The sequence below is a fragment of the Sphaeramia orbicularis genome, chromosome 22 (genome assembly GCF_902148855.1).
Source record: "Sphaeramia orbicularis chromosome 22, fSphaOr1.1, whole genome shotgun sequence".
Lineage (NCBI taxonomy): Eukaryota > Metazoa > Chordata > Actinopteri > Kurtiformes > Apogonidae > Sphaeramia > Sphaeramia orbicularis.
The window spans coordinates 18,560,468-18,578,001 of NC_043978.1; the positions used below are offsets into that span (position 1 = coordinate 18,560,468).

Genomic DNA, 17,534 nt, shown 5'->3' on the forward strand with positions numbered 1-17,534 from the left:
TGGGAATGCAAAACGCTCACTTCCCTCACTCAGGTTATCAGCTGCCTTCTGAGACTGCTTAAAAACTGTGTGTGTATTTCATGAGTCACATGTGTTGAAAATGAGGACATGATATAAAATGCACTCATGTCACCTTCAGCCCTAAAAACATTGTGCCCAGTCTTAGTTATGTTTTGCGTCTAGTCTTGATGGGCTAAAAATAGTCTGAGCTCCTCTCATTCTTTGAAAAACTGATAAGATGTAAAGGCTGAAAACAGTGTCACCGCACTTTTTTTTGTTTTTCTGCAAATCTGCAATTCCTCATTAAACTAATAAAAGTGCACGAGTTTGGTGAAAATTGTCCTGACTCTTAACCTTTGACCTTTATTTCTCTGTCTGTAGGCGGAAAACCTTCTCCTTGATGCCGACATGAACATTAAGATTGCTGATTTTGGCTTCAGCAACGAGTTTACTCTGGGCAATAAACTGGACACGTTCTGCGGTTCTCCGCCGTACGCAGCGCCGGAGCTTTTCCAGGGGAAGAAGTACGACGGGCCGGAGGTGGACGTCTGGAGTCTGGGGGTCATCTTGTACACGCTGGTCAGCGGCTCACTGCCATTCGATGGACAGAACCTCAAGGTGAGAGAGGACGTTAGGACACTGCAGCTCAGGCTCAGTGTGTCCACACCCCCTTCTTCAGTCACCCAGTTACATATTAAAAACAAATGAGTTGAACGCGCATCTGATCAAATCAACTTTAAATTACCTCTGGAAAATCAATATTGGACATGTAGTTATTTTTACATTTTGTTCTATGCAAACAAACAGGAATATTAAAATATTTGTCTCTGCACTGTTTTAACCATTTACACACGTCTTTGTTGCCATGGTAATGCTACACAATGCTTGTAACAGAATACACAGTCTATACATCCAAGTAACCAGAAGAACGTCAGCAAAGAGCTTAACAAAACCAAAAGAGCACATCTCGAACAACAAGCACTTAAATGGGACCAGCGTATGTCATGAATATTTAATAAAACAGACCAACATGACAAACTTAGCAGCGTTGAGCTAACACTAAGCAGATCCAACAGTACAAGGATTATTTCTCTACTGATAAAACTCACTGAACGAGACAAAGAAGATCAAAAATAAAGTCTGCATTATAATTCGACGATTATGAATTTTGTCTTGCTTTTCCTATTTTCTGATCATGACTTGGTTTTTTTATGTGAATGTAGCTTCTGCTATCGGCTAATTCATTGTTTTGTGTTACATTGAAATGATTCCACCTGAAAACAAATGGCCCAGGATTAAACAGTTGAGGCCATATTATATCACACATTTTATCATACTTTAAATAAATGCATATTTATTTCCCAACTGACAATTTTTGTCTCCAGGACAGTAACCTGTGATACAGGTAGGCATATTTTACAGAGGCTTCTATACACCACCACAGTGGATTTATAATGATGCAGTCAATCAATTGCATCATTAATTAATTGCAAAGTAGCTGTAATGGTTAATGCAATATCTTTGTGAAATCTCTTGAATTAAAGCTGAAAGTTTACCATAAAGTTGCCTCTTGATCACTTCATTTCATCATTTCATGTCCAATGTGGTGGTGTACAGAGGCAAAATTACAAAATATTCATCACTGTCCAAATTCTTATGGACCTGACTGCATATCAGTTACGTGTATGAACAGGGTTTCTGTTTCTTTATTGTTAACTCATTCACACTGTCCATGATGCAGAAGTCTTGACATGTCATATTCACTTCTTGTGTTCGTGTTCTTCTCTGCAGGAGCTGCGGGAGCGGGTGCTCAGAGGGAAGTACCGCATCCCTTTCTACATGTCCACAGACTGCGAGAACCTCCTCAAACGCTTCCTGGTTCTCAACCCAGCCAAGCGTGGTACTCTCGAGGTGAGGGAGGACGCAGAAAATGTAAATATACTTTTCAGTTCTTAACTCAAACCACCCAGCACGTCAGCACCATCGGAGAATGTCATCTCTCCTCACAAAAACCCGCCTCTCCTGGTCCTGCACCCCCCCATCCTGCATCGTCTCCTCTGACGTCCACCGTGCACTGTTTGTACTCTCTCCTCCTTTTGTGATATTGTAACCATAAATAATGCATCGTCATTCTCGTCTTTTGTTGTTACGTGTTACATGCTTCCGTCTGTGAGTCGAGGATAACACACAGAAGTTAAAGTTAACTGGGTCCGGTTACCTCTGTCAGAGTTTTCGATTAAAGTCAAGCAGAGCAGGTTGAAGCTCACATTAAAGATGAGATTAGAGAGAAGATAATGACTGATGTTTCAGCATAAATGAGCACCAAAAAAAGGGGATATAACCAGGATAAAATACACTATTACTGAAATGGTTGGTGCTCGAGTTGGTTCAGAGCATGTTTAGAGTTGTTTCATCTCATGTGCCTTTAAAACCAGTTTGGTTTTCCATGAGATAGAAATTCACAACAGCTGTGTTTTTACATCCGTATGCATTTCTACTTTCCAGCTTAAAGGACAACAGTAACAGTGGTGAACTATGTCTCCTCTGTACAGTTGTTGGTCCTGGTTTTAGTGGTGCTTTAAAAAAACAAAAGTGGTTCCCAAGTTTTAGTTGGTCTTGTTGGTTACAATAACCCAGTTTCAACAGGTCCTTGGAAAGTCTTTACTGATTTTTATCGTTTTTTTTCTTTGCTTTTTTTTTTGTTTGTTTTTCAGACAAATTACAGAATCTGAGGTTTATTAAAGTGTCTTATACATGATCTTGGCAGATCTTGGTAACTTGTTGAATTTTAAGCTTTCTTGAAAATGACACGTATGAAAACAATCAAGAAAACATGCAAATCGTGAACTTTGAATATGTAGATGTCAGTCATGAAATCATGAAAACATAAAGTAGTCATCATGTAAAGTAGCCAGCAAACTCCCTCTGTCACTGCTTAATGTTCTGTTTTCACACTGGGAGAATTTAAGTCTGTACCCTCAGTATAACGGTGTATTTAGGTCTTATTTGCATTCTTAATGATCCTAAAAAGGTCTTTGTTCAACTTGAACTCCTTGAAACCTGCAGAAACCCGAGATAATCCGACCCCAAGCAGTTCTGGACCATTATAGAACCAGTTTCTTGATCAAGAACAAGTTCTTTGGTTGTTGAAACATGAAGAACTGGTTTCACATTAGAACTATTCTCTTGTAAAAGTGTTAAAGTCTCCTCAGTTCCCGTTGACCTGGCTCTAACGTCCAGTTGACTTCAAAGGTGCAGGATGGGGTCAGAGGTCATGGGGCTGTAGACCACTTTAGCTTTTCAGCACCAAAGTGTTTTGGAAAATTTCTGATGGATCATTTGATTTTATTAAAGGAAATCCAGATCAGAAAAAACTGAACCACAGATGAAAACAGTGGTCTAATAGGGATGTCCGCATACTTTTGGATGTGTGTTGGACAACAGTAAAGGAGGACATATTTGTTCCACTGCCCCTTTAGAGGAAAATGTCCGTTTTACTCTGCTGACACGAGGGCTAAATCTTTACACATAAAATATAATTTCATTTCCACATAGTTTCTCTTCTGTCATCTAGAGTCAGATTTTAATTTAAATCAGCTCTTTATCACTGAGATGTTTGTCTTTCATCGCTCACTATTAGCAGGACATGGCTTTATTACATCTTGCTGAATTTTGCAGTTAATTGTAAGTGAATTACAGTAAGTGGTGTTGGCCTGGCTCTGTGAGTCACATGTGTCGGCCCGTGACGACCCATGACTTCCCTCATTATTCTGCGAACTCCTGTTGCATCAGAGCATGATCTGTGATAATTAATTTGGCTCTGTTTTTATTACAGACACATTGATCGCTTCAAATTAAAAAAGGTGAAAACACAGCTGCACAATACTATATGGACAGCACTGTGATAAGGCAGAATAGCAATCTTAGTGTGATACAACCTGCAAGTACAAGTACTGTACTTCAGCATGAATTTAAGGCACTTGTACATCGATTATTTCCATTTCCTGCAGCTTTGTAACTTCTCACTCCATTTGTCTACAGCTATAGTTACTTTTCAGCTGAATATTTGTCACAGCTGATAAAATCCAACACATAATTACAGATTGAACCAGTGGTTTCTGACTTTTTGGTCCTGATTTCTTTAAAAAGGAGTGTGTAGTTGGCTCACATTTCAGATGAGTTGTTGACAGCTCAGCCAAGAAATGATTTGTGCATCTAAACTTCTCCCATAGCTCTTCTCATTTTTGTCTGTTTTTTGTCTGTCTGTGCATTTTAAGCTTTTATTACACATCGGTAAATAACCATGTGGGTTGAGGGGATGTTAACGATAATAAATGGAAACACACACTGGGAACAAGACTCTAATCAGGTTGTTAAGTCTGACATGGTGCAGTAAAACTCACTTCCAGGTCCAAATAGTTAACAACAGTACGGCCTGTATACCCATTTACAATCACTTCTGTCTTTACTGAGGCACCGGTTAAATTAAGAAGGTGCTAAATTTATTTATTAACTCTGGTCAGTTTGCATAGGAAATTTTACCTGTAGTAAACTGGGATTTTAAATGTTTTAAATACTGTTTAAGCAGTGGATGATTTCACTTTGTGCTCAGATGTGTGTTGACAGAGGTCGTTTCTTCCCCTGAGATGAACAGCACAAATACAGGGCTGACAAACAGAACATGAAGTGACAAGATATAAAATGCCTCATAGAACTTTGTAACTTTTCTTATCAGCTTCATCCACTTCCAGCTCTTTATCAGCACATGTAAAGTGGTAGAATGACAGTTGGATGTGTTTTATGGACTCAAGGACACTTTGGGCAACTACAGAATCACAGACAAATTCAAGCCAAAAAAAAATTGTCCCCCCGCAACCCCAGACTATGCAGCAGAACTATGGACTTAATCTAAGTCTTCGTAACTGATGGTATCTGCCTCCTGGAGCCAAACTGATTCCACAGGAGAGCAGCTTGGAAAGTCCAGCCTCCCAGTCTAGTTTTAGGAACTCTGGGGACTAGAAGTAAACCTGCACTCTGATGGAAAAGTGTTCTTGGGTTATAAAGTATAATTAGGTCTTTGATAAAGAATGGCGCAGTTGTTAAAAGTTGTGTTATGGTAAAAAATATATATATAAAAAAAGTGCATTAACAAAGCGAAGGAAGCGAAATTAATATAATAATTATTTTGTAAAAAGAGGGTTGGAGTCTATAAGTTATACTTCTTCCCACTCCTTCCCACTCCCACCGAAAATTTTGTTTGCCATGTTGTATGGTTCTTTGTTATCTGATGATTTTATGGGCTTGAAATAAAACTAAACTAAGGTCTTATATGTTAGGGGAAGGATGATAAATTCAGATCTAGATTTTGGAAGCCAGTGAAGAGAAGATAGTCATTACAATAATTATTTCCAAAGCTGTAAACTCGAGATACTGCAATTTTTTTTTTACTTGCAGAAGTGTTGTAAATATTTATCATATGTTATTTCTGTAAATGTTTACACATTTACTGGTTATAACTGTTTATAATATACATCTGAGGGTTCAATATTTCCTTAAAGTTTAATGGGAGATGTGGAGAAAGTAGATGTTAGTCGTGGTAGAAAATTGTTATTTACAGATCACCAAAAATATTTGAGAAATTAAGAGGTATAACTGTTAAAATCATAGAATAATCATAGATTAAAAAAAAAAAAAAAAAAAAAAGTCTCAATCTCTGAGGCATTTTGGAATTAATGATAATTTAAACAAAACTAACCAATGCAATGACTTTTATCACAATATAAAACTATATTATGATATTTGTCTTTATGGTTTTGTATCCCAGACCCCTGTTAGAAAAGAAACACCTGAATTTAACGTGTCCACATACTTTTGTCCATATAGTGTATGTGTCGACTTAAAAGCTTTACTGTGTTTCTGTATCTCTTAAACTTCTGCTGCAGAAATCAGTTTTTGGTTGACTTCTAATTGTCCCCCTTGTTGTTGCAGCAAATAATGAAGGACCGATGGATCAATGCAGGATTTGAAGAGGACGAGCTCAAGCCTTATGTTGAACCAGAGCTGGACATCACGGATCAGAAGAGAATAGGTAACGAACTGCTGATGTTCAGATTAACACCACTCTTCCACTCTTTCTTTAAAGTTTGCTTAGTCAGTTAAGATTTAAGTGAGCTTTACGACCATCGGGACCGAGATACCCTGTTGTGTAATCCTAAAAGTGCACCGGCATCAGAAAACCTCTCACTTTTTTCCCCCCGTTCATTACTGTAAAAACTCTCTTTATATGCGGCGTTAAACGTTTGCGGGGTTAAAGTGGGGAATGCTGCTGAGGCGTTCTCATTATTTCAGAACCGAAGAGTCTTTTAAAGAAAAGATGAAACGTGATGATGAATAAATAAACACGAGCAGCGCTGGTACATGCAGGAGTGAAGAGGGAGAAGCCTCCCGTCGTGCCCTGGATGAAAGCTGATGGGAGTTGGGGGGGTGGAGGAGGAGGTGGTGGTGGTGGTGGTGGGGGGGGTCGTTACATAACGGCAGCTGGCTGTCAGCGAGCGAACTCCCAGTCAGTCAGTCAGAGCTGAGGATACAAAAAGACCAAGAAAAGACGGAGAAGGGAACAAGGAGGCTGCTCTTTATCTGTCTGAGGAATCCCTGAATCCTAAATAATGCATTTAGGATGTTACGTAAACCTCTCCCAGATGAAAAATGATATATTTAAAGGCAGATGGATGGTCTGAGGCTTCAGTCTTGTTGTCAGGTGTAAGAACCAAAACGTGAAACATCACCATGAGTCAAGAAATGGAATTTTTCAGCCATTACAAATAAAAATCAACAGGATTTCTTGCCTCTTACCTGTGATGATTTTCTGTATTTTTGGCAGTTGCTATTAAGTTCTATTTTATTTTAGCAACATAATAGAAAATAATGACATGGGGAAAGCAGAAGTTTGTGACCAGGGATGGAAACTTGTATTATGTTGCAATCAGTCACCGCCATCTTGGTTGAGGCCTAGATCTGCAACTTTTATGATGGTTGAATGGAATTAAATGGATTTGCCTTTCTCACATTACCCAGTAAATTATGTTGTTCAGGTATGAATATATATATGATCTTTCTGGTTATTTCATTGTTTTAGCAGGAAGTAATGACCATACATTTACATACGTACCCAAGATGCATCTGGAAATGTAATGACAGTATTAAAAAGAGTAATTAATGTGACAACAGTAAATCTTGACACATTTTATGGGGAGATAATATAAGATTTACTCCACTAATCTCCATTCAGGATTCATTTAAGACATGTCAACTGTTTCTTGCAGTTTGTACTACTTTTGTCAAGAGAATAAGGGTCCCACTAAATACTGAATCTTGCTTGTAGCAGCTGTTTAGTTTTGATATATTACCTGTCTGAATACTATGCACACATTTTCTTTATTCAAGAGAGTGAGAAATAAATCTATGTGCTCATTACAAACTGCAGAAACAACAAAGGCCTTTACATGGGACTGGAGTACAAAAATATACATATACATTGACCCAGAAATATATGTGGAAGGCAGCTGCAGCACAGGACGAAGGAAAAGCAGAAACTACCTCGGCCTGTTACCGGGCAGAATTAGTGATATCCATCTGTTCTCATCAATCTGTTCAAAACATGAGTCACTAAAAAAACAAGCCAGCTGACTCTCAAACCAAAAATGCACAGAAATATATCATGACATAGCTTTTCAGGACTCTGCTGTTTATCTGAGCATCGGTTTCCTGGCAAAACCACTGACATTCTGTGAAGACTATGACAATAAGCTGTCATGATGTTCTGTAACTGGATGTGTTTGTTTTACGGCTGTTTGTAGTCGTGCACCAAGTTTGTACTAAAGTTTACATCTGTGGTGGTAACACAGTGAAGGTTCTTGGCTGCATTATCATTGCATTTCATCATTTGCCTCTTCACCTCAGTGGCTTTCAATACAGAAAATGGTGGTTCCAATAAAGGAAATAATGATTTGTGACAACCTTAGTGTCCCTATTCCATGATTACAGTATAGATTACTTAAAGGGGTCGTATTTTGCTAAACCCACTTTATTCGTCTTTGGTTCATTAATTTGTGTATTTAGACCCTAACAGTTTAAAAAGTTTGAATATGAACCCTCCAGGTGCTGTAAAGCTATCTTTATATTCATTCTGGCAAAAAGAGAGTGGATTTCTACAACCTGTTTTAATTCTTTCTTAATTTGTTACATCACGACATTTGCACATATAAGGTCAAGACTTCTGATGAACAGCCATAACTGTTTGTCAGCAGCAGCGGTTGTAGTCCAAACTGAAAATAAGTCCAAACTTCAAGCCGATTACCTAAAATGTTTAGTTGTTGGTTGTATTAACGAACTCAAGTGGCTGAACAGGACAGAGCAGCACAGCCAACCACCTGGAGGGGATGGGGTCATTTGCATTTAAAGGGCCAGCGCTCAAAATGACCTTTCTGGTGTCATTACTCAGAAATAGGGTTGAAGATGGACCTGTGGAGTTGAAATAATGAAGAATTCAGACCCAAGCAGAGCATTTGCAGTTTATGTAGACCACAAGGAAATGTTTGAAAATGCAGAATTCCATTTAAAAAAAGCAAAATGTCACTCCTTTAATCTAATTAGCTGTCTAGTTTTAACAACATTTTGCTTTGTAACTAAACCAGCCTGAGTTTTGGTCGTGACTCATCTTTGCGAACTTTGAGCTGAGAACAGATCGATAAGGAAAACTGGATATAATTTATTGTGCCCAGTAACCAGCTCAAGTGGTTTCTCCTTGTCTTTCTTTCTGACATGCAGCTGATACGGTTTCTCTGATTGCTTCTCATTTTTCTAGGTAATTTCTTGGAAACCTTCTCAGTGATTTGTAGACATAAGCTGGTACTGTGAAGTTCTTGGAAAGCCACCCCATGACTTCTTGAAATGAATATCACAGGATTAGAATAGCAAACTGTACATAACATCACTCAGGAAACCTAACATCCCCAAGGCACCGAACATTAATGTTAATGTGTACATCATTCCTAATGGGATAGAGTAGTATCTATTTTATAAATGAAGGGGAAAAATAAACATTGTTCTCATTGGTGATGTTTCAAGAATAAAAGAGAGTTCATTTATGTTCTTAATAATGGCTCCATTTTCTCCCAGAGAAAAGTCAACAGCAAACTAAGACTCAATAACAGAATCGGAACTGATTAAATTAAATCAAGCAGTTTTAAAAACCTATTTCTATAGTAGGTAAAGGGAATATTATTTCATATATGGAATTTTTCCTTCCTCAAAATGAGCTTGGAGGTTTTAACATCCAGATAATGTGAGAAAAAAGCGAAGTATTTTCAGAGTTTTGAGAACTATGATTGAAGAAAATGAGAGCTAGCTTGATAATAAAATTTAAAAACAACCATTTCTTCAAAGTAACTGTGATTGCACATCCGACAGATGCCATTTGTCTTATTTCCATCCTAAAATTTCAACCGATGGCAATATTTGTCAGAGGTCATGATGGAAGAACAAAATGTCAAAGGCTCCTTTATGTAGCCATAAAGCAATATTTCTTTTTTGTAGACAATTACAATTACAATACTACCGCACCAACAGCATTTTGCAGGAACTGCAGATGCAAATGAGAAAAATGTTTTGAAAATACTTGTTGAGAGTTGTGCTCTCATTTTGATATTAGTTGAAAAATGACGATATCCATTAATGACCTCATTAGTTTTTGTAGAAAGCTGGAGGTGGCCGATATTCAGGTTAATATCTTAAAAATAAACCGTAATGGTACATTCATAATGACTCTGAGCAGCTTTACAGTCTTAAATCCACTCAATAATTGTTAGATATTCACTAAATTTTCACATTTTTGCTGCTTATTTGTTTTCAGTGGCATAATTAATACTAAATTACTTGAAGGAGGTATTTCCTTGATGCTAAATTGCTAATTTGCTGGAAATTATGAGTAAACTTTCCAGGAAATTACCTTTTGATATACAGTCATTAAATCGTAGGTGTATTATTTTTATCTCTTTGTTTAATTTACTTCCGTCTGCCAGAGTGAATTATTCTACGTTGCAGAGATTCAATTCAACTAAATTAGAAAATGTCAGTCGGTGGAATCCTGCTAAGAAAAGCTGTTAACCCGCCGAGAATAATGGCATTAGTATGGCTTTCAGAGGAGAGTTTCAGTGTGACGTGATGATCAGGATGCTGCCTGAGAGGCTTTTCCACCCCGACAGGAAAGAAAATCTATCTGACAGGATGAATCATCTTAATTTGGGCACATTTTTTATTTTTTATAGTATCTTAAAATAGTGAGTTGGAAATGGAGGGCAATTGAGTACAAAGTCTAAATCTGGCTGGGTTTCTGTTTTCACATATGTCAGAAAAAAGTCCAAAAGTTATATCACAGCTATTATCAGGTGTACATGTAAAATGTGCAAATTTTGTAATCTAAATTTAGTAATCTAAATAAATCTCATAACATACAGACTCTGAACATGTTTAAAGGTCCTTGTTGTGGTTTAGGACCAGTGATGGGATGATACAACAGTGATTTTGGGATTGTAAAAGCACATGTTTCATATGATCTGGTGCTCGTTTCAGACTTATTCTTCACCAGGAAATGTAATAATGTAGGAGCAGAAGTGAAGAATCTGAACAATGCAGGCTTTGAAGTGTCATTAACAGCGTTGTCATAACAGACAGTACTGATACACATGCAGTTTTGGATCATATCACGTTCTCTCACCTTGTATTCAGTAAAATGTAATGTTTTCCTGTCACAGAGACTGTAGCAATTAGTAGTGGTTCACAGTTAAAGCATAGAGCACGTAGGCCTTATCTCAGTAACCTGAAGCCATTTTCTGCATGTCATTCCCATACTCTGTCTACCTGCTTTTCCTGTCTGTCTCCATGTGATCCATCAAATGAAGGCAAAAAAAAATCCACTAGAAACAAAGACCCATTTGATCATAAAGCTGATAAAAGAGAAGAAAAAAAATTCCTTGGTCATTAAAATTCTATATAATTTTTAATGTATTTATTGCTGATTTAACAACCTGGTTTCATTTAGTCTGTTCTGAGTCTGATTATTGATCACCTGTAATATTACAAAATATTACTGTAATTCTTAAGTTTTCCAGATTCAGTTACTGTGGATTTTAAAAAGTTAAACATTAGGTGTAATTGGTTCTGGGAAATGTACTATTATCTTCCATTTACGCGCCATTACAGTCAGTCAATCGACATAAAATCCTTCAGTAGTTTTGATGTTAAAGCTGGAATACATTCTTAGGTCACTGCTTTATTCCACGTAAGTTTCTAAAAGGCACTTATTTGCCAGCAGCAAGTTGAATATGTTTATATTTTAGAAAAGAAAATCATTAATGAATTAAAAAAAAAAACATTCTTTCAGTAATTAAAATAAGTTCTAGCCATGCTCATTTATTTGAGCGTTTTTCTTCTAAATTATAAATGCGACTGAAATAAAATAGTTGTCTTTAGCAGCAGCTGATTTCAAACCTACTTTGCAGATTCTTTTGCCTGTTTGTAACAGCAGTTCAGTGAGTACATCTATCTTTTCTAAACCAAACCACTTAAATTTAACATGCATTTGCAGGGCTGTAGGGTCTGCATTTTGTCTCCTGGCACTGTTTCCCCCCCCTTTCTTTTTATACTCATTCTTAATTTAAGTCATGCATTCTTAGGCAGCAGAACATGTGGTGCAGTGACCATGTAGGTTCATACTAACACAATGTACATGCAAAATCCTAATGGTGAATACATGCAGTCTTCACAAAATGAGTGATAGACTCATTAAAAAAGCAATTAAGATATTATTATAGACAATACACACAGTTCATCCGTCCTTGTTTGTCATCGTAACACCTTGGTTAGGAACCAGCTCGCGCTTATAAGATCTGCTTTCCTGACAAATTGTGTTTTAGACTGAAGTGTCTCTTCAAAAATTAATAGGCTGCATCGTGTTGAGATGGAAGGATAAAAGCCTTCGTATGATGTATGTTGGGGGAGGGACATGCTTGACGCTAATGGAAAAGAGAGGGAGACTCTCTGATAAATGTCTGAAAGCAGAGCAGGTTGGAGCTGCAGCAGGAAAACACCACTCAGCTCCACCTGGCATGTTTCCCATCCACGTGACCTAGACCACGGGGGAGTTTCATGTCAGATTGTGTGTTTGTGTATGTGTGTGTGTGCTCTTACTCTCTCCAATCAGCATCTTTCTGCTCCTGATTGATCGGTGCAGGAGAGAAGAGCAGGAGGTTGATTACCTGCACTTTACCACTCACCTGAATCAGAAACAGACGAGGTTATAAGAGTGTACTCTGATTGGGAGATTGGAAGGGATGGCCCAATTCCCTGGACACCTTGTTCACCAGAAATCACTGCCCTGGATTTCTTTCTGTGGAGTTATGTTAAAAATGTCATGTATCAAACATAGATACGGGACATCAATGACATGAAGCAAAAGATCACTGACGCCATTGCCACCAGTAGTCACTTTTTCATTGGACATCTGCACAAAACTTTACCGAGATTTACTAAATGTCGAAAAAACAGAAGTGTGTAATGTCGGTTTTTCCATTAAATTACAAATGCAATGATTTGTTTATTTAGTATCGCAAGATGACACAAGAAGTCATTCCATAAACATGGCGACGAACATAAATATGGTGTTGATTTACAGAAATATTCATTATTATTAGATATTATCCCTCTATCTTGTACTAAATTTAAAAAATGATTGGGTTTCCTGGTGTGTCCACAGATACTGCACCATGTTTCTTCTTCTTCTTTGCTTGTTGTAACATACGTCAAAATCCAGTTTTATAATTCACCTGACTCTAGTTGCGAAAAAAGGTCTTTCCAATTGCAGTTTTGCATGATATACCATTTGCGCTACGTCCGAAAAACCACCTCTTGCCAGCACAAAAACTTTGAATCAACAAATGAGACTTGTGGCGAAATTGTCATTTTTCCATTAGGTACATTTTTATGTGCAAGTTATATTTGCGCAATTTGAGGGTCAATGGAACAGCAACTAGTGATGGAGCTATGCTACAGCCAACATGGCAACAAATCCAGTGCCGTCTGGATGTGCTTTTTGCAACTGATGGTGTCCATGTACAGGTGTATTAAATGAGGCAAAAAAAACTTCAATATCTACTTTTCATTTTGTAATAATTTTCAGAGATTTATCTGTTCATTTGCTTTTGTAATAAATGTTTTAAATTGCAAGGAGACTTTATGGACACCCTGTGTATGAGGAATACGCTGAGTGTGATATTGCATCTAAAAATACGCTCTATGTGTGTGTTTTGTTTTAGATGTGATGGTGGGGATGGGCTACAACCTGGATGAGATCCAGGAGTCTCTGGCCAAGATGAAGTACGACGAGATCACAGCCACCTACCTGCTACTGGGCAGGAAGGCCTCGGAGGTGAAAACATCCACCTGTTACTTCAATACACACCACATGAAGAAATCTGAGCAGACGGAGGCACACAGGGAGTCGGGGATAGAAATACCTGTGCTTTCCTTAAATCATAGTTTAATTTCTGCTGTTCTGCTGTAAGTAGAAGCTGTGAGTTTTAAGAACAGGTTCAGTTGTTATTCAGACTGCTATGCTCTGAATCAGTGATGACTTTATAAACTTGGAGCGTTCAAGTGTTCCAACCCGTAAACACCTGACCAATAAGAGGAGTGAACACTCTTATGTGGTTTGTGGTGGTGCACTGTAGTTTACTTTGAGTTTTGTGTGGAAAAAAATTTACAAGCTCAACTGATTCAGACAAGAACAAACAATCTATAGATGTGAAAATACTGTTATTTAATGTAGAACATATTCTAACTAATTTCCTCCTTTAACTGATGTAAGACGAAAAGCCTCTTTTGTTTGTAGCTTTAATCACTGTCATGGCTGTTCCAGACTGTTAATTTATATTGTCAGAGTTTTGTGTTGGTTTAGTTTTTTATTCATTAGGTTTTGACTCATTCTGTTCAACTCTTCTGCAGTTGGAGCCTAATGAATCGGCCTCCAGCAGCAACCTCTCTCTGGCCAAACCCAGACCCAACAGCGAACTCAACGGTCAGTCGCCCTCCCACCTCAAAGTCCAGAGGAGCGTCTCGTCCAACCACAAACAGAGGCGCTACAGTGAACAAGGTCAGGATACCACAGAAACAGAGGTGTTTCCTCCAACAGATCCTTCTATACTGTTGAGAGGACTCTGGCATTATCAGAGTGTTTGCACTAATTATAATTTGCTTCAATGACAACAAACCACATATTTTGTCAATTTACTTTATTGAAAACTCTTATCTTCTGAATTGACTCTATTGTAGGTTTCATGACGATTTTATCTTCTACCTTCTCAACTACATGTAAAAACATCAGAGTAAATATGTCCTTTTTTTCTGGGTTGAATGTGGCCGCTGTTACTTTTCCCCTTCGTGATGACTCAAGTGAATGAGTCAGACTGAACTCTGCTGCATCTTTCCCTCCTAATAAAGGTTGATATTTGTCAGCAGCTGATAAAGGCAGTTCAATCAAACCACTCTTATGGTGGAGCACTTTAAACTTTGGCTTATTTGCACAGCTCAGCGCTGTCTGCAGTGATGTAATGCTTTGTCAATAGCTTGAGTTTACCCTGCTTCCCTTCTGTCAGATCTACTTAAATTGCAACACGGTGAACTTTTATGCTGCGGCTATAACACAAAACAGTGTGTCCGAAGGTCCATAAAATCTTAAAATGTGTATGAAACTGAACACAAGTCATCGAATAGCCTTATGCTGAAACTTCTGAGGTCATAATTGTCACAAATATATTCTCTATTCAATTTATCCATTTGGAGTTAAGTGTGTCAAGTGCTTGGGTGTAAAAATCACATTTCATGTAGGTTTAAACTCATTTTTTAAATTTCTATTTAGGTTTATTTGCAATTATGGCACCTTTTCTCTACATCCAATCTCTCTTGACAATCTGCTGTTGTACACTGTTTACATCTTATTAGATTGGTTGTGCAAGAACACAGTGATCTGGTTACTCAAAACGGGAAAGGCTAGAATATTTACACAAAGGGCAGATTAACAACAAAACACAGGTGAGACAGAAAACTGGAAGGAAAAAAATACTAATACTCCATTGTTTGTCGTAGACACATGAGGAAATGGAGCGAATAAATAAAACCGGGAAATCAAAAGTGGGTTATGATGCATTTATGCTTAAGAAATAACTGATTATCAGGGAATTATTAATAAGGTAAAAAAATTCAGTTTCTGGGTAAATTGAACCTTAGAATTAAGGCTTGCTATCATTCACAGTTTAATGATACAATAGAGATCATTAATCCTAGTTCCTGGAAAAACAATTACATTTCATATTGCAGTATGAATCTAGTTTTATTTTGTAGGTTTGATGACTTTTTTATACAATCAAAGCATCTGAAAACACAAATAAACCTGCTTGTCACATTGTGGTTTAAATGTTTCGTCTAAAATTTCAGCTTCATGGAACCTTCCACTCAAACCAGTTTTACAACATAAAAACAGACCTGTTTACCTCACGCTGAACTTATCTGTCGACATAAGGTCACAAAAAAAATCACTAAAACTGGCTAACAGTTACGTGTACATACACCAACACAACTAAGGTCAGCCTGTCCCAAACTCTGGGGCTGGATCCAAAATGGGCACTAGAGCTCTCTTTGTTGGGGTCAGTTTTTATTATATGTGAATTGTTTTTCCAAGTTAAAGTAGGTGAGTATTCTCTGTAAGAGCTGATAAATGTTGCCCTTAGGCAAATCATGTGAAATGAAGAGGAGATGTAAGAGATGTAACAAGGCAAAAAGGACCATAACGATGCAGGAATGATGTCAAAAATAGCTTAAAAGGGTAAAACAAAGATTTAAGAAGACAAAGACAGAGCAAGATATAAAAGACAAAATTAAGTCAATGTTAATGATACAGTGACACATAAGGGCATGAAAACAAGGTAAAAGATAAGGTACAAATGCAAGATACAAAATATGTAAAGATACAAAACCAACAAAAGATGCAATGACATGTAAAGATGTAACTAAATGAAAACAGCATAAAAGATGTAATGAGATGAAAATAAGGTAAAAGAAACATTCAGACACAGTCCAAGAGTCAGTAAAAATGAAGACATTATGACAAGTCATGATTTATTTTTGCAAATTTGTGGGCACCACTGCCTTAGGAGTGGCAAGACGTTTTTCATTACTTAGTAGAATCTGAACAGTCGGGGCATAAAAGTGTCTATATTCAGTATCCAGCTGTGCTCAGGGAACATTATTTTGGTGTTAAAACACAGTAGGGGAACATTTTGTTTTCGACCATGAACTACATCACACGTTTAAAAGTATACCACAGTGATGAATGTGCTACGTCACCTTGACTCAGTCTCAGAACCTTCTTTCTTGTAAATGTAGGCCATCTCATTTTAGATTAAAAGGTGTAATTTATCCGTCGTCCGTAGAATCTTTGGATCATTGGTTTCTGTCTGATCTGCAGTCGGACAGAATGTTCCTCCAGGGATGGCTCATCCGAAGCGGAGTCAGACCACGACAGCGGAGAACAGCGTGAAGGAAGAGGGCGGCGTCCAGCTCCGCAAGCCCAGCACCCCGGGCAGCCGTGGAGCCCCGCCCACCAGCCCACTGCTGGGCAACGCCAACAACCCCAACAAGGCCGACATCCCCGACCGCAGGAAAGGAGCCACCACCGGACCTAGCGTGAGTCGAAAACATGATAACCTGTTTCTGATCAGGTTTAGGTTGGGGGTTTGATTCCTTTTTTTGTGAGTTTAATAAGAGTTTGTATTAAATTTACCTGTTAATTTTTAGACATCTCCACAGCACACAGTAAAGTTAGTGGTTCAGTCAGTCCCCAGGACACAATTTGGCACAAACATTCACTTGGACATAAAGATAAATAATCATCTTGTTGACCATAGGTTAAAGGTCAAGGTTACTTTGATATCTTGTCTGTCCAAGCTTAAGAATGTGATCTTTCCTGAATGCATTGAGGTTTGGTCACAGTTTTAGCCCTAACTGCTGTTAATTGAGAGAACCACATGAACAGATTATGATGCAAGGATCTGATTGAACTGAGGGTTCCTCTTAAGTCTGTTTACAAAAGCAGAAACTGGTTTAATGAAAGACTGTGTTACATCAAATATGATTTACAAAGTCATTGTCTATTAAAAGTCCCATATTGTGTGTGGACATTTCTTACTGTTCAGTGTAAAAGGAAAACAAAGAAGAGACGGATTTTTACCTGGAATGAATTTCATTTTAGTTTGTTTTGCATTGTTCCACAAGGAAAAATAAATGTCTCAAGTATGCTTTTCATTAGAAAAGTAATCTAATTTTAAGAAAATATCCAGCTTTGTCTCAGTTAGATGTTACAGCCAATAGCTTACATAACATCCCAGCAGAGGAGCAAGATTGATTTACTTGTTTTAAGAGATCCC

The 17,534-nt window shown here is 37.8% G+C and overlaps 1 protein-coding gene and 1 long non-coding RNA gene across 26 annotated transcripts in view; both read left to right on the forward strand.

Annotated features, from left to right (window-relative positions):
• Positions 1 to 17,534, forward strand: part of mark3a (MAP/microtubule affinity-regulating kinase 3a) — a 75,548-nt gene that overhangs the window by 38,170 nt on the left and 19,844 nt on the right. For 16 of the 25 annotated variants that reach the window (XM_030127482.1, XM_030127487.1, XM_030127486.1 and 13 more), the window contains exons 8-13: positions 382 to 618; positions 1,792 to 1,932; positions 5,989 to 6,088; positions 13,371 to 13,483; positions 14,059 to 14,206; positions 16,577 to 16,794. In XM_030127482.1, the coding sequence (XP_029983342.1) occupies positions 382 to 618; positions 1,792 to 1,932; positions 5,989 to 6,088; positions 13,371 to 13,483; positions 14,059 to 14,206; positions 16,577 to 16,794 (957 nt within the window). The remainder of the gene's footprint in view (positions 1 to 381; positions 619 to 1,791; positions 1,933 to 5,988; positions 6,089 to 13,370; positions 13,484 to 14,058; positions 14,207 to 16,576; positions 16,795 to 17,534) is intronic. The other 9 variants (XM_030127485.1, XM_030127492.1, XM_030127498.1 and 6 more) reach the window with 1 other exon arrangement.
• On the forward strand, positions 2,878 to 5,730 carry LOC115414243 (uncharacterized). The gene is made up of 2 exons (XR_003934588.1): positions 2,878 to 5,105; positions 5,323 to 5,730. It is a non-coding gene; the product is annotated as an uncharacterized LOC115414243 (long non-coding RNA).